The following is a 21553-nucleotide window of genomic DNA, read 5'->3' as shown; positions in this document are numbered from 1 at the left end:
TCTGTGACTCTGTGAAAGCTTGAAGTGAGTCCTGTGATGCCTGCTTGCAGTTTTCAGTTGTTACTCATGGGAGGTGAATGTGGCACCAGCTTTACACACAGCCTGAGTCTCTTTCCTCTGCTTACTTTTTGTTTATTAGAGTCTGTGTTCCACATTTGGACACTTCATTTCATTTCATACAGTGATATTTATTCTGCCTGACTTGGAGGACTGCATTTTTTTTACATCCAGGGGAGAGGAACTAAAGCTTTAGTGATCCCAGGCTCACAGGATGTCAGGGGTAGGAAGGGACCCAAAGAGATCATCCAGTCCAACCCCCTGCCAGAGCAGGACCACACAATCTAGCTCAGGGCACACAGGAACACATCCAGACAGGCCTGGAAAGGCTCCAGAGAAGGAGACTCCACAGCCTCTCTGGGCAGCCTGTGCCAGGGCTCTGGGACCCTTCCAGTCAAGAAGTTGCCCCTTGTGTTGAGCTGGAACCTGCTGTGCTGCAGCTTCCATCCATTACTGCTTGTCCTGTCCCAGGGAGCAGTGAGCAGAGCCTGTCCCCCCTCCTGACCCCCAGCCCTCAGAGATTTATAGACATTGATTCAATCCCCTCTCAGTCTTCTCTTCTCCAGACTAAGCAGGCCCAGGGCCCTCAGCCTCTCCTCATCAGGCAGTGCCCTCCAGTCCTCGTAGCCCTCTGTTAGACCCTCCCCAGCAGATCCCTGTCCCTCTTAAATTGGGAAGCCCAAAACTGAAGGCAGTGCTCAAGATGAGGTCTCAGCAGGGCAGAGTAGAGGTGGAGGAGAACCTCTCTTGATCTGCTGGACACACTCTTCCTAATACACCCCAGGATCCCATTGGACAAGGACATATTGCTGTGCCATGGATGTTCTCCACCAGCACCCCCAGGTCCCTCTCCACAGGGCTGTTCTCCAGCAGTCACCTCCCAGCCTGTACTGCTGCAGTTTGTTATCCCTCCCCAGGTGCAGGACTCTGCACTTGTCCTTGTTGAACCTCCTCTGGTTCCTCTGTGCCCAGCTCTGTCTGCCCAGGGCTCTCTGGATGGCAGCACAGCCTGCAGCTGTCTCAGCCAAGCCTCCCAGCTCGGTGTCAGCAGCAAACCTGCTGAGCAGACTCTGTCTGTCTGTGCCCTCAGCAGTGTCAGTGATACCCATAGAAAACTCTTCTTGTTGTGCTTGTTCACACTGCTCCCCCACAGACATTTCGCACAGCATCCCAAGCTCCCAAATATATTGTTTGTAAACAAAGCCATAAAAGTTTGTTTGTGAAGGTGCAGTGGAGAGAAATGAAAAATGCATCACCTAAGCAGAGCAGTGATTTATTGGTCACATAAATGTTTGTAAGTGCTTCCTTCACGGTGTTGAATGGTTTGGTTCACTGCTAAGGTGAGGGGGGGTGAAAATGTGTGCAGTGTGAGTGTAAATATGGATCATCTCTCTGCCTTTAATATACTGTTCCTAATGTAATTGTTACTGGGTTAAAGGATGAGGTTTCCATTTTAATTCAGCATACTTGTGCCACTAGCATTGAAGTTAAAGGATCCTCTTTCTTTTTGTCTCCCATCAGTATTCGTTTTGTAATTGACTTTACAGCAAGTGCAGAGGATGGTCCAAGGGCTGGAGCAGCTCTACTGTGAGGATAGGCTGAGGGAGCTGAGGGTGTTCAGCCTGGAGAGTAGAAGACTCTGCAAGGACCTTAGGGCTGCCTAAGAAGCATAGAATGGTTTAGATTGGAAGGGACCTCAAAGCTTATCCAGTTCCAACCCCTTCATAGGCAGAGACAGTAGAACAGATTGCTCGAGGTTCCCACTAGAACAGGTTGCTCAAGGTTCCCTCTAGAACAGGTTGCTTGAGGTTCCCACTACAACAGGTTGCTTGAGGTTCCCTCTAGAACAGGTTGCTCAAGGTTCCCACTAGAACAGGTTGCTCAAGGTTCCCACTAGAACAGGTTGCTCAAGATTCCCACTAGAACAGGTTACTCAAGGTTCCCACTAGAACAGATTGCTCAAGGTTCCCTCTAGAACAGGTTGCTCAAGGTTCCCTCTAGAACAGATTGCTCAAGGTTCCCACTAGAACAGATTTCTCAAGGTTCCCACTAGAACAGGTTGCTCAAGGTTCCCTCTAGAACAGATTGCTCAAGGCTCCCACTAGAACAGGTTGCTCGAGGTTCCCACTAGAACAGATTGCTCAAGGTTCCCTCTAGAACAGATTGCTCAAGGTTCCCACTAGAACAGATTGCTCAAGGTTCCCACTAGAACAGGTTACTCAAGGTTCCCACTAGAACAGGTTGCTCAAGGTTCCCACTAGAACAGATTGCTCAAGGTTCCCTCTAGAACAGATTGCTCAAGGTTCCCTCTAGAACAGGTTGCTCAAGGTTCCCTCTAGAACAGATTGCTCAAGGTTCCCTCTAGAACAGATTGCTCAAGGTTCCCACTAGAACAGGTTGCTCAAGGTTCCCTCTAGAACAGATTGCTCGAGGTTCCCTCTAGAACAGGTTGCTCGAGGTTCCCACTAGAACAGATTGCTCAAGGTTCCCTCTAGAACAGATTGCTCAAGACCTCATCCAACCTGGCCTTGAAGACCTCCAGGGAGGTGTTATTTACTCTTGGATCCCAGTGCTTGTTGCCTTGCTGGTTCATGTTTTACAGCACCAAGTAGATTTTGTTCATCTGGAGGAATGAGCTGGAAGAGATCATGCCAGCTTTTCTTCACTCTCCCTAGCTTGTATATCTCCTTTTAATGTAAACTGAGAGGGGGGGAAAAAAACCCACCCTGATTTTCTGCAGCCAAGCTAGACTGGAGAAATCAATGGAATGTATTATCAAGGGACATCTCATCTCTAAAGCTAATACCAGACTTTACAGCTATTGATTACATGCTAAGGATGCACAAACTGTTAGTCATGCATGGAGGCAACAGAATAAACATTCTGCCGGGAAGGAATGGCAAGGAATTGTCAGCAGTGCAGTTGTAATCACCTCTTTACCATACCTCTGCAGCAGGGGCAGCTGTATTTGCATCCCAAAAGTTATGTCCTGGAATGTATTGTCTATCCCCTTATTGCTCCTGCAGCTGCTGTAAGTAGAAGCTGATTATCTGTCTCATAACTCCAATGATTTCTTCTGCTCCCTGAGGTATGTGGTCAATAAGAAATTTGTAAGCTGGCTTAATAGGGCAGGCAGCAGATGAAGTGCAAAGAGAAGCAGTTGCATTCTAGCCTTCACCTGCACCAGTGTGCTGCTGTAGTGCTCATGCAGGGTAAATGCATTGCTCCATTTGTTCTGGGCTGGTATTTCACGTGGCAGGTAGAGGAACCTGCGTGCAAAGTGAGTTCTTTCTCTGCTGTCAGCTGTATTTCATAGAACCCAGGGATTGTTTGGGTTGGAAAAGACCTCTGTGAGCATCACTTCCAGCCAGCAATCCACCCCCACTGTGGCCGTTGTTGCGGAGGGGCAGTTAATGCCAATCACTCTCTCTCTGCCAACAACTTCCTCCTAACATCCAGCCTAGACCTGCCCTGGCACAGTAAATGTAAATGCAAATGAAGCTATTCTGCAGCCAACATTGAGGATTGCTGGTGAAAGGAAGCAAAAGTAAAGGCCTTGCCATGCTTTCCTGGTCACACTTGATGGGTTCATAGATTCATAGAATGGTTTGGAAGTTTCAACTTCCCTGCCATGGACAGGGACACCTCCCACCAGCCCAGGTTGCTCAAAGCCTCATCCAACCTGGCCTTGAACACCTCCAGGGAGGGGATATTCACAACCACTCTGGGCAACCCATCCCAGAGTCTCACCACCCTGGTACTGAAGAAGTTCTCCCACAGATCTAGCTGTAGATTGATTTTCTGGGGGGATTAGTGGAACCTTAGCAAAAGTGTCCTGAGATCTGAAGAGAAGGAATACAGAGAAATTAAATTCCAGTGTCTCACTGTTGGGAAACACGTTTGGTGGAGCGCTATGGGAAGATGACTCTTTGGTCACCACCATGGTTAGATGGTCAAATCCACTTTACTTCCATGGTACAATGACTTATATGCACTTCTAGCAATAGGCATGCTCCACCAAGATTGGTTACAGTCAGAGGGTCCAGAGTTACTTGTAAGGCATCAATAGGTCAGCATCCCATAACAATCTGAGGGTCAGCCTCTGGGGCTGGCTAAACTCTGCCCACCTGCAGCTGCACTCCACCCCCTGCAGCTGCATGTGGGGGGAAGCTACCCTGTGCCTGCTATCCAAACTCCCAAGATGGATTCAAGGACATTCCCAGCACGGGTTGCTCATTGTTTATCAATTCTTGTGTGCTCTGCTAACAAGAATTTCTCCAACATCTCACCACCCTCACTGCAAAGAATTTCTTCCTCACCTCCAATCTCAATCTGCCCTCTCCCAGCTCAAAGCCATCTTGTCCAAAGTCCCTCCCCAGCACTCCCGTAGCCCCCTTCAGGTATTGGAAGGCTGCTTTAAGGTCTCCCTGGAGCTTTCTCTTCTTCAGGCTGAGCAGCCCCAACTTTCTCAGTCTGTCCTCATAGGCAACCTTTGTGACAACTCCAGGATGCCTGCTTGCTCCTGACTGCCCGGGGAGGTGGTGGAGTCGCCGTCCCTGGAGCTGTTCAAGGCAGGACTGGACGTGGCACTTGGTGCCATGGTCTAGCCTTGAGCTCTGTGCTAAAGGGTTGGACTTGATGATCTGTGAGGTCTCTTCCAACCTTGGTGATACTGTCATACTGTGATACTGTGACTGGCAGCAGGGTAATGTCTGTTATCATTAAGAATAGTTTCTGGGGAAACAGATTCTGTCACCTTGCTGCTTCTGCAGCTCTGAAGGGTTTTGTTTTCTCCACCATCTCTGTGGAAGTGCAGATAATCTCTGCAAAGAGGTTTTGATGTTGACCTGTCATATCACATGTTGCTTATCAAGCACCACAGGTACTTTATTTCATTTTCCTCTCTTATCTGGAGCAGCTTATTAAATATCCTGTAGTTGAGAGGTGGCATGAGGTGAACAGGCTCTGTCTGTCTTGTGCCACCTGTCCCTGGATTATTAAGCTCTGGAGAATTACTGGGAGTGCTCCTTATTTTAACCCATAAAGTTAATGTTGAATCTTCCTGAGCCATAAATCAGGGTGAGCCAGTGCCAAGTGCATGGCAATCCTTCACTTAATGCAGTGCCTGGATAAGGAATGAGGACTTAGGAAGCTGTGTAAGGGTAGAGATCTCTTCCTGATGTTCTGTTACTGCTGGGGAGATTCCCACTGGGCTCCAGAAGAAAATGTTTCCCCTGGAGCACAGTCAGACTCTGGAATCATGTCCAAAGGGAAGTGGTGGTGTCCACTACACTGGGCAGTTGGAAGACTTGGCAGGGTGCTGGGGCAGCTCACTGCAGCTCTACTGTTGGCTAAAAAGGTTGGAGCAGATGATCCTTGAGGTCCTTTCCAACCTGGCACTCTGTGATTGTGTCTGTGATTAAGGCTGTGAAGACATCCAGAGAGACTTAGACTGGAGAGCTGGGCACAGAGGAACCAGATGAGGTTCAACAAGGACAAGTGCAGAGTCCTGCACCTGGGGAGGAAGAATAAACTGCAGCAGTACAGGCTGGGAGGTGACTGCTGGAGAGCAGCCCTGTGGAGGGGGACCTGGGGGTGCTGGTGGAGAGCATCCATGGCACAGCAGTGTGCCCTGGGGGCCAAAAAGGCCAATGGGATCCTGGGGTGCATTAGGAAGAGTGTGTCCAGCAGATCAAGAGAGGTTCTCCTCCCACTCTACTCTGCCCTGCTGAGACCTCAATTTTGGGCTTCCCAATTTAAGAGGGACAGGGATATGCTGGGGAGGGTCTAGTGGAGGGCTACGAGGATGATGAGGGGACTGGAGCACTGCCTGGTGAGGAGAGGCTGAGGGCCCTGGGGCTGCTTAGTCTGGAGAAGAGAAGACTGAGAGGGGATTTGATAAATGTCTATAACTATCTGAGGGCTGGGGGTCAGGAGGGGGAGGACAGGCTCTGCTCACTGCTCCCTGGCATAGGACAAGGAGCAATGGATGGAAGCTGCAGCACAGGAGGTTGCAGCTCAGCACAAGGGGGAACTTCTTGACTGGAAGGGTCCCAGAGCCCTGGCACAGGCTGCCCAGAGAGGTTGTGGAGTCTCCTTCTCTGGAGACTTTCCAGGCCTGTCTGGATGTGTTCCTATGTGCCCTGAGCTAGATTGTGTGGCCCTGCTCTGGGGTTGGACTCAATGAGCTCTTTGAGTCCCTTCCTACCCCTGACATCCTGTGAGCCTGTGAGCCTGAGTGAAACTAGTTAGAGGGGTCTGAGTCAGTGAGCACTTGGTAGCATTCACTTACCAGCAGATAAAGGAAGAGGGAGGAGGAGGAAGAAAGATTATGGACCTGGCACTGAGACCAAAGGGCAGAGAGAAGCTGCCTGAAAGCAGAGGTGGAGGTTGTAGCAGCAGCCCATGACTGTTCTCCAGCCACACTGGCCCCAGCCTGCAGTGCTGCTTGGGGTTGCTGTGGCCAAAGTGCAGAACCCTGCACTTGGCCTTGTTCAGTCTCATGCCATTGGCCTCTGCCCACCCATCCAGCCTGGCCAGGTCCCTCTGCAGGGCTCTCCTACCCTCCAACAGCTCCACAGCTGCTCCTAGCTTGGTGTCATCTGCAAACTCACTGATGCTGGACTCCATCTCCTGGTACAGATCATCAGTAAAGATATTGAACAGGACTGGGCCCAGGTTCTTCTGCCCCTGTGCTCAGCACTGCTCAGGCCACCCCTGGAGTGCTGTGTCCAGGTCTGGGCTCCTCAATTCCAGGGAGATGTTGAGGTGCTGGAAGATGTTGAGAGAAGGGCAGCAAGGCTGGGGAGGGGCCTGGAGCACAGCCCTGTGAGGAGAGGCTGAGGGAGCTGGGGGGGTGCAGCCTGCAGCAGAGGAGGCTCAGGGCAGAGCTCATTGCTGTCTGCAGCTGCCTGCAGGGAGGCTGTAGCCAGGTGGGGTTGGGCTCTGCTGCCAGGCAAGCAGCCACAGAACAAGGGGACACAGCCTTAAGCTGTGGCAGGGCAGGTCTAGGCTGGATGTTGTTAGGAAGTTGTTGTCAGAGAGAGTGATTGGCATTGGAATGGGCTGCCCAGGGAGGTGGTGGAGTCTCTGTGCCTGGAGGTGTTGAAGCCAAGCCTGTCTGGGGCACTTAGTGCCATGGTCTGGTTGCTTGGCCAGGGCTGGGTGCTAGGTTGGGCTGGCTGAGCTTGGAGCTCTCTTCTAACCTGGCTGATTCTAGGATTCCATGAAGGACCTGGCAGAAGGGAGCCTGCCATCAGCAGAGGGACTTGTGCTGATCAAAAAGTCCACCCTGACACCACCATCAAATCCTCTGTATTGGACTTGATGATCTGAAAGGTCTTTTCCCTCCTCAACAGCTGTGTGGTTCTGTGCCTCCTTGCAGTCTTTGTGCTGGGAGATGTGATGCTGCCAGGCAGGATGGTCACATTTCAGAGCTGGATGGAGCCACAGGGTCCTGATTTCCTGCAGCAGCAGAAGCCCTGAGTTCTTTCTGCCCTTGCCACGAGCAACTTCTCCGTGTCTCAAGCACATTTTCTGCTGGAGGAAATGGCTGTAAAAAATAAATGATGGATATCCCTGCTGCAAATTTCTGATTTGAAATTCAAGCTTTAGTGCTGCCTCACTGAAATTCCAAGCTCTCTGTCAAGATTTTTTATCCAAATGTATCCAAATGATTGGGTTTTTTCCCTTCAAATAACTTCCACTTAGGCTGGGATATTCACTTCATGCCTGGGCACTCTTAGGCTTTTTTCTCCAGCTTGCTCTAAGGAAGTTCTGCAGGAGCTCTTTGGAAAACAAGAAGTGAAGTTGTGGAGTGGGATTAGCATTTCTGGGGGAGGGGGGGCAGAGCTGGAAGTACTCAGCACTGCTCAGGCCACACCTTGAGTACTGTGTCCAGTTCTGGGCCCCTCAAATCAAGAGAGATGTTGAGGTGCTGGAAGGTGTCCAGAGAAGGGCAGCAAGGCTGGGGAGGGGCCTGGAGCAGAGCCCTGTGAGGAGAGGCTGAGGGAGCTGGGGGGGTGCAGCCTGCAGCAGAGGAGGCTCAGGGCAGAGCTCATTGCTGTCTGCAGCTGCCTGCAGGGAGGCTGTAGCCAGGTGGGGTTGGGCTCTGCTGCCAGGCAAGCAGCAACAAAACAAGGGGACACAGCCTCAAGGTGTGCCAGGGGAGATCTAGGCTGGATGTTAGGAGGAAGTTGTTGTCAGAGAGAGTGATTGGCATTGGAATGGGCTGCCCAGGGAGGTGGTGGAGTCCCCATCCATGGAGGTGTTCAAGCAAAGCCTGGCTGAAGCACTTGGTACCATGGTCTGGTTGACTGGATAGGGCTGGGTGCTAGGTTGGGCTGGCTGAGCTTGGAGCTCTCTTCCAACCTGTTTGATTCTCTGATTCTATGGAGTGAGCTCTCTTGAATTGCAGCTGCTTGCTGGTGGTGCTGACTGGTGGCCAGGGCAGCAGGGAACTGGGAGCTGGATGCTCTTCAGTTTGCTTACCACCCTGGCAGAAAATCACCTCCTAGCTTTGAACAAGCTGTTAACCTTTTCTTGCTCTCTGGTGCCTTTCTCCTTGCAGAACAGGATTAACACCACTGCCCTGTCTCACAGGAGTTGTTGCTAGGTTAATGTTTGGCAAATCCTAAGTGCTTCCTGATGTCCTTACTGAGACTCCAGCTGATAGCTTAAGAAATGAATAGAGGTTTGGGGGGAGTCTTCTCTCTTCTCCTTTTAGAGTCACAGAGTTGTCAGGGCTGGAAGGGACCTCAAGGATCAGCCAGTTCCATCAGATCAAGGAAGGTTCTCCTTCCCCTCTACCCTGTCCTGGTGAGAGAGACTTCATCTTTAGTACTTACTTCAGTTTTTGGCTCCCCAGTTGAAGAGGGACAGGGATCTGCTGGAGAGAGTCCAAGGGAGGGCTATGAGGATGCTGAGGGGACTGCAGCACTGCCTGATGAGGAGAGGCTGAGGGGCTTTGGACTTTTTAGCCTGGAGAATAGAAGGCTTAGAGGGGATTTAATCAATGTTTATCACTACCTGAGGGCTGGGAGTCAGGATGGAGGAGCAGGCTCTGCTCACTGCTCCCTGGGATAGGACAAGCAGCAATGGATGGAAGCTGCAGCACAGGAGGTTCCAGCTCAACACAAGGGGAAGCATCTTGACTGGAAGGATCCCAGAGGCCTGGCACAGGCTGCCCAGAGAGGTTGTGGAGTCTCCTTCTCTGGAGCCTTTCAAGCTCCAGATGTGTTCCTGTGTGCCCTGAGCTAGATTGTTTGGTCCTGCTCTGGCAGGGGGGGTTGGACTGGATGATCTCAGTGGGTTCCTTTTAACCCCTGACATCCTGTGAGCTGTGATCCTGTTCCAACTCCCCTGCCATGGGCAGGGACATCTCACACTAGATCAGGTTGCTCAAAGCCACAGTGAGCCTGGCCTTAAAATCATCCAGGGATGAGGCTTCAGCCACCTCCCTGGGCTACCTGTTGCAGAGTCTCACCACTCTCATGGTGAAGAACTTCTTCCTGGGATCCAATCTGAATCTACCCATTTTAGTTTTGCTCCACTCTCCTCAGTCCTATCACCACCTGCCACTGTTTGAAGATCCTTTCTGCTGGGGCATTGCAGATGCAGACTTTGTGCAGAGGTAGTTTAAAACAATTGGCCTCTACCTCTAGAGATCTCTGAGGCAATCATTGCCCAGAAGCAAGAGTGAAATGGTGTTTTTAAAGCACCGTTGTAGGAGCAGTAGGACACTTGGCAGACTTTACCAAAGCTGTTGAGAGACTCTGCAGGCTTTAATTAGCATCTCAGGATTGCAGAAGCTGTTTCATTTCTGCCAAGGAAGGGAACAGTTGTGAGCAAGTGAGATCACACTCTGCCTTCCCTTCCATCCTTCTTGACAGGTGAATGAAGGAGACTTCTCAGAGCCTCCTCTGGCACTGGGACACGTTTCTGCTGTTTGCATAGCATTGTGCAGTAGTTTTGCTTTGACATTAGCAAAGCTTTCATTTACTTCTTTCCCTTCTCTTCTCTTTGGAAAGTGCTGCACAGCACAGTGTGAATGCAGTTTGAGTCTTAGAGTCAGAGATTCATAGAATGGTTTAGGTTGGAAGGGACTCTTCTGGAGCAGAGGAGGCTCCCAGGTGAGCTTCTTGTGGCCTTCCAGGATCTGAAGGGGGCTACAAAAAAGCTGGGGAGGGACTTTTGAGACTGTCAGGGAGTGGCAGGAGTGGGGGGGATGGAGCAAAGCTGGAGGTGGGGAGAGTGAGGCTGGAGGTGAGGAGGAAGTTGTTGAGTAGGAGAGTGGTGAGAGGCTGGAATGGGTTGCCCAGGGAGGTGGTTGAGGCCCCATGGCTGGAGGTGTTTTGAGGCCAGGCTGGCTGAGGCTGTGTGCAGCCTGCTCTAGGGTAGGGTGTCCCTGGGCATGGCAGGGGGTTTGGCACTGGCTGCTCCTTGTGGTCCCTTCCAACCCTGCCTGATTCTATGATTTCCTATGTGCCAAGGAGAGACCTCAGCTGGAAAGGTCAGGAGAAGCCACAGGACTCCTGTTCTCACTGAAGAAAAGTCTGGGGAATTCCAGTGGCTGTTCAGACTGAGAATATTAGCAGAAAAATGAGGACAGATTTTCCTTCAGTGTCATTCTTGGTTTGGAATGTAAGGATGAGACAACTGAAGGAGCCTCTGTGAGAGCTTCTGTGTTTTAGATGACAACTTTAGTGTGTTTTTTATTACAGCTTTATTGTCTGAACCCAAACTTCCTCTGGTTCTTTAAGGATCATCCTGCATTTGCTTGTGTGTGTCAGAGGCCTGATTTCATCCAAAGCCCCACATCTCTCAAACCTGTGTGCAGCCTGGTGTAGGGTAGGGTGTCCCTGGGCATGGCAGGGGGGTTGGAGCTGGCTGCTCCTTGTGCTCTCTTCCAACCCTGACTGATTCTGTGATTCTGTGATTCTGTGACCTCAAGGATCAGCCAGTTCCAACCCCCTGCCACAGGCAGAGACACCTCCCACTAGAAGATGAAAGGATTTCTTCTCTTGAAACAACTGTGAGCTTGCTGAGGGAACTGGGATGGTTTAGTCTGGAGAAGAGGAGGCTAAGGGGAGACCTCATTGCTCTCTGCAGCTCTCTTAAAGGGGCATTGTAGCCAGGTGGGGGGTGGCCTCTTCTCCCAGGCAACCAGCAATAGAACAAGGGGACACAGTCTCAAGTTGTGCCAGGGTAGATATAGGCTGGATATTAGGAAGAAGTTCTTCACAGAGAGAGTGATTGGCATTGGAATGGGCTGCCCAGGGAGGTGGTGGAGGCACTGTGCCTGGGGGTCTTCAAGCAAAGCCTGGCTGAGGCACTTAGTGCCATGGTCTGGTTGATTGGCTAGGGCTGGGTGCTAGGTTGGACTGGATGATCTTAGAGGTCTCTTCCAACCTGGTTGATTCTATGATTCTATGATTCTAAAGGAGCTTGCAGTGAGGTGGGGTTGGGCTCTTCTCCCTGGTGTCAGGTGATAGGTGAGGAACTGGCCTGAACTTTTGCCTGGGCAGGGATAGGTTGGAGATGAGGAAAAATTTCTTTGCTTCAAGAGTGGTCAGGGCTTGGGACAGGCTACTCACATCCTTGAAGTGTTCAAGAAGCCTGTGGCCATGGCAGCCTGGGGCATGGCTTAATGGCCATGGTGGTATTGGGTTGATGATTGGGATTGATGACCACAGAGATCTTTGCCAACCTAACCAATTCTGTGCTTCTATGAAAGAAGCAAGATGCAATTAAAAGTGTATTTGCTGCCATTAATCAGTAGGCTTCAAGCATGAATTGTTTTGAGCTTTGTGGCCAGGCAACATTCATTGTCTTGTGCTTATAAATTCAATACATCTTAAATTATACATTCATAGAATCACAGAATCAAGCAGGTTGGAAGAGACCTCCAAGCTCAGCCAGTCCAACCTAGCACCCAGCCCTGGCCAATCAACCTGACCTCCTCCAGTGAATTTACTTGAGGTAGAAGTTCAGTGAACTTGAAAATCAGGTTGAATTCAATCTTTGGCTAAGTCAAGTTGAATTCAGTCTTTGGGGTGGCTGGTTGGAGACAGCTGAAGGAGAATAAAGAGGAAGTGATTAAAGTGAGAATGATTAAGTGTTAGAATGATTAAGTGTTGAAGTGATTAGGTGTTAAAATGATTAGGTGTTAAAATGATTCTGGGTTGGACTTGGTGGTCTCCAAGGTCTTTTCCAAGCTGCTTAATTCTGCGATTCCATGATTAAAATGGCATTGGTAAGGCAAAATAAGCCTATAGAGTAACAGTTCCTTGCTGAACTTGTGGGCTCAGACTCTGCCATTTATATCACAGTGTCACAGTATCACAGTGTCACAGTATCACCAAGGTTGGAAGAGACCTCATAGATCATCAAGTCCAACCCTTTAGCACAGAGCTCAAGGCCAGACCATGGCACCAAGTGCCACGTCCAGTCCTGCCTTGAACAGCTCCAGGGACGGCGACTCCACCACCTCCCCGGGCAGCCCATTCCAGTGCCCAATGACTCTCTCAGGGAAGAACTTTCTCCTCACCTCCAGCCTAAATCTCCCCTGGCACAGCCTGAGGCTGTGTCCTCTTGTTCTGGTGCTGGCCACCTGAGAGAAGAGAGCAACCTCCTCCTGGCCACAACCTCCCCTCAGGTAGTTGCAGACAGCAATGAGGTCTCCCCTGAGCCTCCTCTTCTCCAGGCTAACCAATCCCAGCTCCCTCAGCCTCTCCTCCTAGGGCTGTGCTCAAGGCCTCTCCCCAGCCTCGTTGCCCTTCTCTGGACACGCTCAAGCATCTCAATGTCCCTCCTAAACTGGGGGGCCCAGAGCTGAACACAGCACTCAAGGTGTGGTCTGAGCAGTGCAGAGTACAGGGGCAGAATGACCTCCCTGCTCCTGCTGGCCACACCATTGCTGATGCAGGCCAGGATGCCACTGGCTCTCTTGGCCACCTGGGCACACTGCTGGCTCATGTTCAGGTGGGTATCAATCAGCACCCCCAGATCCCTCTCTGTTTGGCTGCTCTCAGCCACTCTGACCCCAGCCTGTATCTCTGCATGGGGTTGTTGTGGCCAAAGTGCAGCACCCTGCACTTGGAGCTATTGAAGCCATCCCCTTGGACTCTGCCCATCTGTCCAGGCGGTCAAGGTCCTGCTGCAGAGCCCTTCTGCCCTCCAACCCAGCCACATCTGCCCCCAGCTTGGTGTCATCTGCACACTTGCTGATGACTGACTCCATGCCCTCATCCAGATCATCTATGAAGATGTTAAAGAGGATGGGGCCCAGCACTGATCCCTTGCTGAACTCGTGGGCTCAGACTCTTCCATTTATATGTATGAGTATTGAGTACCTGAGCATGTCTAAGTAGGTGCTTCACTGTCATTCATATGAGAAGAACGCTCATAGAAGGTTTTTTGTCTCTTCTAGCAGTTCTCTTCCTCTGTGACACCTGATTGTGTTGAGGCTTTTTCTAAGTGCCTGCAGCAGCCAAGGAGATGCTGCTGCTCTGAAGGCTCTTACCAGCTCCTTCAGTAGATCTACTGTGTTGCTGCTACTTCTTTGTGTGTGTGTGTGTTTAATGACTGCCTCACACCTGCCTGTACTTGCTAAAGCTCCAGCCATTGTTTACTCTATAAAACCCCTTTTCTTCTTCCTTCTCTTCAAGCCTCTTATCTTTCAAGGACCTTTTCAATGCTATCTTGCAGCATCAGATCTCTATTGTGGCAGCATACAATGTGTTCAGAAAGCTCCTGCCCAGGAAGTCTGCTTTGTCACTTGTGTTTTGTGCCATCTCTATGATAAATCAGCACTTGAGGGCAAAAGGAGCAGACGTGTTCCAAATCCAGAAAGGGGAGGCTAGGTCAGGGAAATGGATTTGTCATCCTTACCACTCATCCTGTTCCTAGGAATACCTTGATGTTATATTTAGAATTTGGTTGTTTTGATGTTTGAAACTAAACGTTTGCAGTTTGTCTGGCAAAGTGTGTGCTGAAGAGATCAGCCTGAATTCACATCTCCTGATTTCAGTGCACCATCTGTGCTGCTGGCTGCTTCTTAAGCCTGCTTGGGACTCGTTTCACAAATGCAAGTTACAAAGAGCTGTTCTGCCCAGAAAGAGAAATCTTTCGCTTCCTTCAACAGTCTCAACTGGTTTGACCTTAGGATCATAGAATTAGCCAGGTTGGAAGAGAGCTCCAAGCTCAGTCAGCCCAACCTAGCACCCAGCCATAGACAATCAACCAGACCATGGCACTAAGTGCCCCAGCCAGGCTTGGCTGCAACACCTCCAGGCACAGAGACTCCACCACCTCCCTGGGCAGCCCATTCCAATGCCAATCACTCTCTCTGACAACAACTTCCTCCTAACATCCAGCCTGAACCTGCCCTGGCACAGCTTGAGGCTGTGTCCCCTTGTTCTGGTGCTGGGTGCCTGGCAGCAGAGCCCAACCCCACCTGGCTACAGCCTCCCTGCAGGTAGTTGTAGACAATTAGTAGACAATAGTTGTAGACCTCACACCAGCAAGGACACCAGGCTGAAGCTGCACCTACAGCAGGCTTTATTTTCTCTGGTGAGGAAGGATGTATCAGCAGGATAGAAAGATCCCCTTGGTATATTTGCAGGGAAGCTTCAGTGTATATAGTCATGGTCATGATTTTCATTGTGTAATCATTCTAATTATGTTCAACAATAAAAGTTAGTCTTGCATGAGAAATGAATGCACTGGAGAGGCAGTGAAAGATTGGTGACAGCTTGGAGAGCATTGGTGAGCTCTGCTGGTGGAGATGCACATGTGGAGAGCAGCTGAGCTTGGAGGACAGCAGGGCAGAGATCACCTGATTCTGGGCTGCAGCAGGAGAAGTGTGGCCAGCAGGGCCAGGGAGGGGATTCTCCCCCTCTGCTCTGCTCTGCTGAGACCCCACCTGCAGTACTGGAGCCAGATCTGGAGCCCCTGGGACAAGAGGGCTGTGGAGATGCTGGAGTGTGTCCAGAGCAGGAGGATGCTGAGAGGGCTGCAACAGCTCTGCTGTGAGCACAGACTGAAAGAGTTGGGGCTGTGCAGGCTGGAGCAGAGGAGGCTCCCAGGTGACCTTATTGTGGCCTTCCAGGATCTGAAGTGGGCTACAAAACAGCTGGCGAGGGACTTTTGAGGCTGTGAGGGAGTGCCAGGAGTGGGGGGAATGGAGCAAAGGTGGAGGTGGGGAGAGTGAGGCTGGAGGTGAGGAGGAAGTTGTTGAGCAGGAGAGTGGTGAGAGGCTGGAATGGGTTGCCCAGGGAGGTGGTTGAGGCCCCATGGCTGGAGGTGTTTGAGGCCAGGCTGGCTGAGGCTGTGTGCAGCCTGCTCTAGGGTAGGGTGTCCCTGGGCATGGCAGGGGGGGGTTGGAACTGGCTGCTCCTTGTGGTCCCTTCCAAACCTGACTGATTCTATGATTCTATGAACCAGCAAGGACCAGGCAAAGTTTTGGGGATGCAAAGAGGAGCGAGACACAATGGGAATATCCCAAAGCATTTTGAGTAACGTTTCTGAGGGTTTTTTTTTGCTTGAGTGAATGGCTTCATTACTGAAATAATAAGCACTAATTAATATCTGCATCGTTTTGCAAACTGCTCACTTAGTAAGGTAATTAGTGTAATTAGCATGCAGCACTACTCAGCAGCATGATGAATGGGAGTGTGGTGGATGTTGACTCTTTACCACTGTGATATATTATCTAATTTATGCAGGGGAAATGAAAAATAAAGGTAAAGGAAATCAAGAAGGGAAGGCAGTGGTGTCAGCTGGGTGGCCTTTTGGTCACTTTTCCTGCCTCTGCTGCCTGTACTCTCAATTGCTTTGAATGGCTGCACTGTTAATTGACAATTCTTTTCCTTGCTGTTGCTGAATCCTAATCACTGATTGAAACCTGCAAAGAGAGGCCAAGGGAAAGCAAACTAAAACATGACAGACTGGCAGGGTTTTGCCCTTCAGGGTACTTTGTACCCAAGATGATACTGCAGTAGTAACCCAGGGTTTGTTGGGCATCTCCTTTGCTTTCACATCCCTGAAGACTTCGTAGTTGTTAAGGTTGAGAAAGGCCTTTAGGATCATAGAATGGTTTAGGTTGGAAGATACCTAGAATCATAGAATGATTTAGGTTGGAAGAGACCTAGAATCATAGAATGGTTTAGGTTGGAAGGGATCTAGAATCATAGAATGGTTTAGGTTGGAAGAGACCTAGAATCATAGAATGGTTTAGGTTGGAAGGGACCTAGAATCATAGAATGGTTTAGGTTGGAAGGGACCTGGAATCATAGAATGGTTTAGGTTGGAAGAGACCTAGAATCATAGAATGGTTTAGGTTGGAAGGGACCTAGAATCATAGAATGGTTTAGGTTGGAAGGGACCTGGAATCATAGAATGGTTTAGGTTGGAAGAGACCTAGAATCATAGAATGGTTTAGGTTGGAAGATACCTAGAATCATAGAATGGTTTAGGTTGGAAGGGACCTAGAATCATAGAATGGTTTAGGTTGGAAGGGACCTAGAATCATAGAATGGTTTAGGTTGGAAGGGACCTAGAATCATAGAATGGTTTAGATTGGAAGAGACCTAGAATCATAGAATGGTTTAGGTTGGAAGGGACCTAGAATCATAGAATGGTTTAGATTGGAAGAGACCTAGAATCATAGAATGGTTTAGGTTGGAAGATACCTAGAATCATAGAATGGTTTAGGTTGGAAGGGACCTAGAATCATAGAATGGTTTAGATTGGAAGGGACCTAGAATCATAGAATGGTTTAGGTTGGAAGGGACCTGGAATCATAGAATGGTTTAGGTTGGAAGGGACCTGGAATCATAGAACAGTTTAGGTTGGAAGGGACCTCGAATCATAGAATGGTTTAGGTTGGAAGGGATCTAGAATCATAGAATGGTTTAGGTTGGAAGGGACCTGGAATCATAGAATGGTTTAGGTTGGAAGAGACCTAGAATCATAGAATGGTTTAGGTTGGAAGATACCTAGAATCATAGAATGGTTTAGGTTGGAAGGGACCTAGAATCATAGAATGGTTTAGATTGGAGGGGACCTAGAATCATAGAATGGTTTAGGTTGGAAGGGTCCTAGAATCATAGAATGGTTTAGATTGGAGGGGACCTAGAATCATAGAATGGTTTAGGTTGGAAGGGTCCTAGAATCATAGAATGGTTTAGGTTGGAAGGGTCCTAGAATCATAGAACGGTTTAGGTTGGAAGGGTTCTTGAATCATAGAATGGTTTAGGTTGGAGAGGACCTAGAAGCATAGAATGGTTTAGATTGGAGGGCACCTAGAAGCATAGAATGGTTTAGGTTGGAAGAGACCTAGAATCATAGAATGGTTTAGGGTGGAGGGGACCTGGAATCATAGAATGGTTTAGATTGGAGGGCACCTAGAAGCATAGAATGGTTTAGGTTGGAGGGGACCTAGAATCATAGAATGGTTTAGGTTGGAAGGGACCTCAAAGCTCATCCAGTTCCAACCCCTCCCCCATAGGCAGGGACACCTCCCACTAGTGCAGGTCGCTGCTGCTTTTTGACCAGCTCCAGGGCTGGCAACTCCTCTGGCAATGAGTGTTCAGTGCAAGGATGGAGAACATTAACAAGCCTTTTTCTTCACTATATTCTGTTTTCTAGAACCTATGAGAACCCCTAAAACATTGAAGATTGCTGAGATCCAGGCCAGACACATCGCTGTGGACTGGGAGTCCCTGGGCTACAACATCACTCGTTGCCACACTTTCAACGTCACTATCTGCTACCACTACTTCTGCGGGCACAACGAGAGCAAGGCAGACTGCTTGGACATGGACCCCAAAGCCCCTCAGCACGTTGTGGATCACCTCCCTCCCTACACCAATGTCAGCCTCAAGATGATCTTAACCAACCCAGAAGGGAGGAAGGAGAGCGAGGAGACCATTATCCAGACAGACGAAGATGGTAGGTGCAGGTGCCGCTGTGGGGGTGACATCCAGGTGTTGATCTGTTGGAAGGTAGGAGAGCCCTGCAGAGGGACCTGCACAGGCTGGATGGGTGGGCAGAGGCCAAGGGGATGAGACTGAACAAGGCCAAGGGCAGGGTTCTGCACTTTGGCCACAACAATCCCAGGCAGCACTACAGGCTGGGGACTGAGTGGCTGAGAGCAGCCAGGAGGAAAGGGACCTGGGGTACTGATAGATAGTAGCTGAAGATGAGGCAGCAGTGTGCTCAGGTGGCCAAGAGAGCCAATGGCATCCTGGGCTGGCTCAGGAGCAGTGTGGGCAGCAGGACAAGGGAGGTTCTTGTGCCCCTGTGCTCAGCACTGCTCAGGCCACCCCTTGAGTGCTGTGTCCAGTTCTGGGCTCCTCAATTCAAGAAAGATGTTGAGGTGCTGGAAGGTGTCCAGAGAAGGGCAACAAAGCTGGTGAGGGGCCTGGAACACAAACCCTATGAGGAGAGGCTGAGGGAGCTGGGGTTGTTTGGCCTGGAAAAGAGGAGGCTCAGAGGTGATCTTATTACTGTCTACAACTACCTGAAGGGACATTGTAGCCAGGTGGGGGTGGCCTCTTCTGCCAGGCAACCAGCAATAGAACAAGGGGACATAGCCTCAAGTTGTGCCAGGGTAGGTTCAGGCTGAATGTTAGGAGGAAGTTCCTGGCAGAGAGAGTGATTGGCATTGGAATGGGCTGCCCAGGGAGGTGGTGGAGTGGCTGTCCCTGGAGGTGTTCAAGCAAAGCCTGGATGAGGCACTTAGTGCCATGGTCTGGTTGATTGGCCAGGGCTGGGTGCTAGGTTGGGCTGGCTGAGCTTGGAGGTCTCTTCCAACCTGATTGATTCTATGATTCCATGGCCAGTCTAGCCAGGTGAAAGGAAATGACTTTGTGTGTTGCAAGATGTGCTCAGAAGGATTCAAGTTCTCTTCTATTAGTGTATTCATTAGCCCTAAACCAGCAGCTGCAGAAGTATTACAGCTGTCACCCTGCATGCACAGCTCAAACTGTCCATGTAGTGCAAGTCAAACTCGATCTGTCCCTTGCAAGCAGGAGGGAGGTGGCTTGCCCACTCAGGCAAAAAACATCCTGACACAAGGGACCAGAGAGGCATGATGGTGTTAGGTGAAGGCTTCTTGACAGTGCTAGAAAACTAACTTAATTACACACATGCAGTTCTATACAGGACTGTTGACAAGGTCTTGTAACCACAGGATGAGGAGGGATGGGTTTAAACTGGCAGAGGGGAGATTGAAAGTGGATGTTAGGAAGAAGTTGTTTGCAGTGAGGGTGGTGAGACACTGGCACAGGTTAGCCAGGGAGGTTGTGGAGCACAGAAGCACCCAATGTGATCTTTGATCACATTGGGTGCTTCTGTGCTCCACAACCTCCCTGGGGGTGTTGAGGACCAGGTTGGATGAGGGCTTGAGTGACCTTTTGTAGTGGGAGGTTGGAACTGGATGAACTTAAATCACTCTATGATTGTATTCTATGATCTGGTCAATGTGTACAAACACCTGAGGAGTGGGTGTCAAGTGGCTGGGGCCAGTCTCTTTTGGGTGGTCAGCAGCAATAAGCTAAGGAGCAATGGATACAAACTGGAACAGAGAAAGTTTCACCTCAGCATGAAGAGAAACTTCTTCACAGTGAGGGTGGCAGAGCCCTGGAGCAGGCTGCCCAAGGAGGCTGTGGAGTCTCCTTCTCTGGAGCCTTTCCAAATCCATCTGGATGCCTTCCTGTGTGAACTGCCCTGGGTGATGCTGATTTGGCAAGGGGGTTGGACTGAATGTTCTCTGGAGGTCCCTTCCAACCTCTCTCTAATGTTCTGTGATGTGTATTTAACTATTAACCACCCTGCTTAAAAAAAATCATTTAAGGATTTGAAACCTCTTTAACAAATGGATTTAACTGCTTGAAAGCTACACATCACATCAGCTGAAAAGTTGATCCAAGGGCTGGAGCACCTCTGCTGTGAGGATAGGCTGAGGGAGCTGGAGGTGTTCATTCTGGAGGAGAGAAGATTCCAGGGGGACCTTAGAGCTACCTTCCAATACTTCAAGAAGCCTACAGGAAAGCTTCAGAGGGACTTTTCCTGAGGGTGTTCTGCAATAGGACACAGGGGAATGGTTTTAACTTGAAGAAGAGCAGGATTGGACTGGATCTTAGGAAGAAGTTCTTCTGTATGAGAGTGGTGAGACACTGGAATAGCCTGCCCAGGGAGGTTGTGGATGCCTCCTAGCTGAAGGTATTGAACACCAGGTTGGATGAGGCCTTGAGCAGGTGAGTCTAGCTAAGAGGTGTCCCTGCCCATGGCAGGGGGCTTGGAGAAGATGCTTTCTGCAGTGCCTTCCAACCTAAGCCATTCTGTGATTCTGTTCTATTCATAATCATTTTGACAAACAGGGAGCTGGACTTTGTGGTTCTTATGGATCCCATAAACCATTCCCTGGTTTGTCTTTGAGATGCCCTCAGTGACACAGCCTCAAGCTGTGCCAGGGGAGGTCTAGGCTGGATGTTAGGAGGAAGTTGTTGGCAGAGAGAGTGATTGGCATTGGAATGGGCTGCCCAGGGAGGTGCTGGAGTTGTCTTCCCTGGATGTGCTGAAGAAAAGCCTTGCTGGGGCACTTAGTGCCATGGTCTGGTTGTTTGGCCAGGGCTGAGTGCTAGGTTGGACTGGCTGAGCTTGGAGGTCTCTTCCAACGTGCTTGATTCTATGATTCTATGTTGAACACCTTGCTTGGGTTGAAACAAAGAATAGGTGGAGATGTTAATGCTGCCCTTAGGTGGTCAGGCTATGAATCATGGTATGAGAGAAATAAAAATGTCATAAAAGGGCAATTTTAGTTTCCTTTTCTGCTGTTTAGATTTCATTTAAACATTGACAACAGCAACATGAGTGTAGAGCCTGCCATCAGCAGCCAGAAGAGAATACCTGGACTCACATCAGAATGTAGGAGATCAAATGGAAGCAGGCAGTGTGTTTGCCTGGGAAGTGGAGGCATTAGGAAGGTTTTACATATCACACAGTGTCACAGTATCATCAGGGTTGGAAGAGACCTCACAGATCATCAAGTCCAACCCTTTAGCACAGAGCTCAAGGCCAGACCATGGCACCAAGTGCCACGTCCAGCCCTGCCTTGAACAGCTCCAGGGACGGCGACTCCACCACCTCCCCGGGCAGCCCATTCCAGTGTCCAATGACTCTCTCAGGGAAGAACTTTCTCCTCACCTCCAGCCTAAATCTCCCCTGGCACAGCCTGAGGCTGTGTCCTCTTGTTCTGGTGCTGGCCACCTGAGAGAAGAGAGCAACCTCCTCCTGGCCACAACCTCCCCTCAGGTAGTTGCAGACAGCAATGAGGTCTGCCCTGAGCCTCCTCTTCTCCAGGCTAACCAATCCCAGCTCCCTCAGCCTCTCCTCCTAGGGCTGTGCTCAAGGCCTCTCCCCAGCCTCGTTGCCCTTCTCTGGACACGCTCAAGCATCTCAATGTCCCTCCTAAACTGGGGGGCCCAGAACT

At 50.1% G+C, this 21553-nt stretch overlaps 1 protein-coding gene across 11 annotated transcripts in view; it reads left to right on the top strand.

Moving 5' to 3' along the window:
* PTPRK (protein tyrosine phosphatase receptor type K) overlaps positions 1-21553 on the top strand; it is a 609180-nt gene that overhangs the window by 421799 nt on the left and 165828 nt on the right. For all 11 annotated transcript variants that reach the window (XM_064170307.1, XM_064170306.1, XM_064170297.1 and 8 more), the window contains exon 8: positions 17707-18009. In XM_064170307.1, the coding sequence (XP_064026377.1) occupies positions 17707-18009 (303 nt within the window). The remainder of the gene's footprint in view (positions 1-17706; positions 18010-21553) is intronic.

The sequence above is a fragment of the Pogoniulus pusillus genome, chromosome 33 (genome assembly GCF_015220805.1).
Source record: "Pogoniulus pusillus isolate bPogPus1 chromosome 33, bPogPus1.pri, whole genome shotgun sequence".
In the NCBI taxonomy this organism is placed as follows: domain Eukaryota; kingdom Metazoa; phylum Chordata; class Aves; order Piciformes; family Lybiidae; genus Pogoniulus; species Pogoniulus pusillus.
The sequence above is the reverse complement of the archived record's forward strand: the minus strand, read 5'-3'. Positions and strand labels throughout refer to the sequence as shown.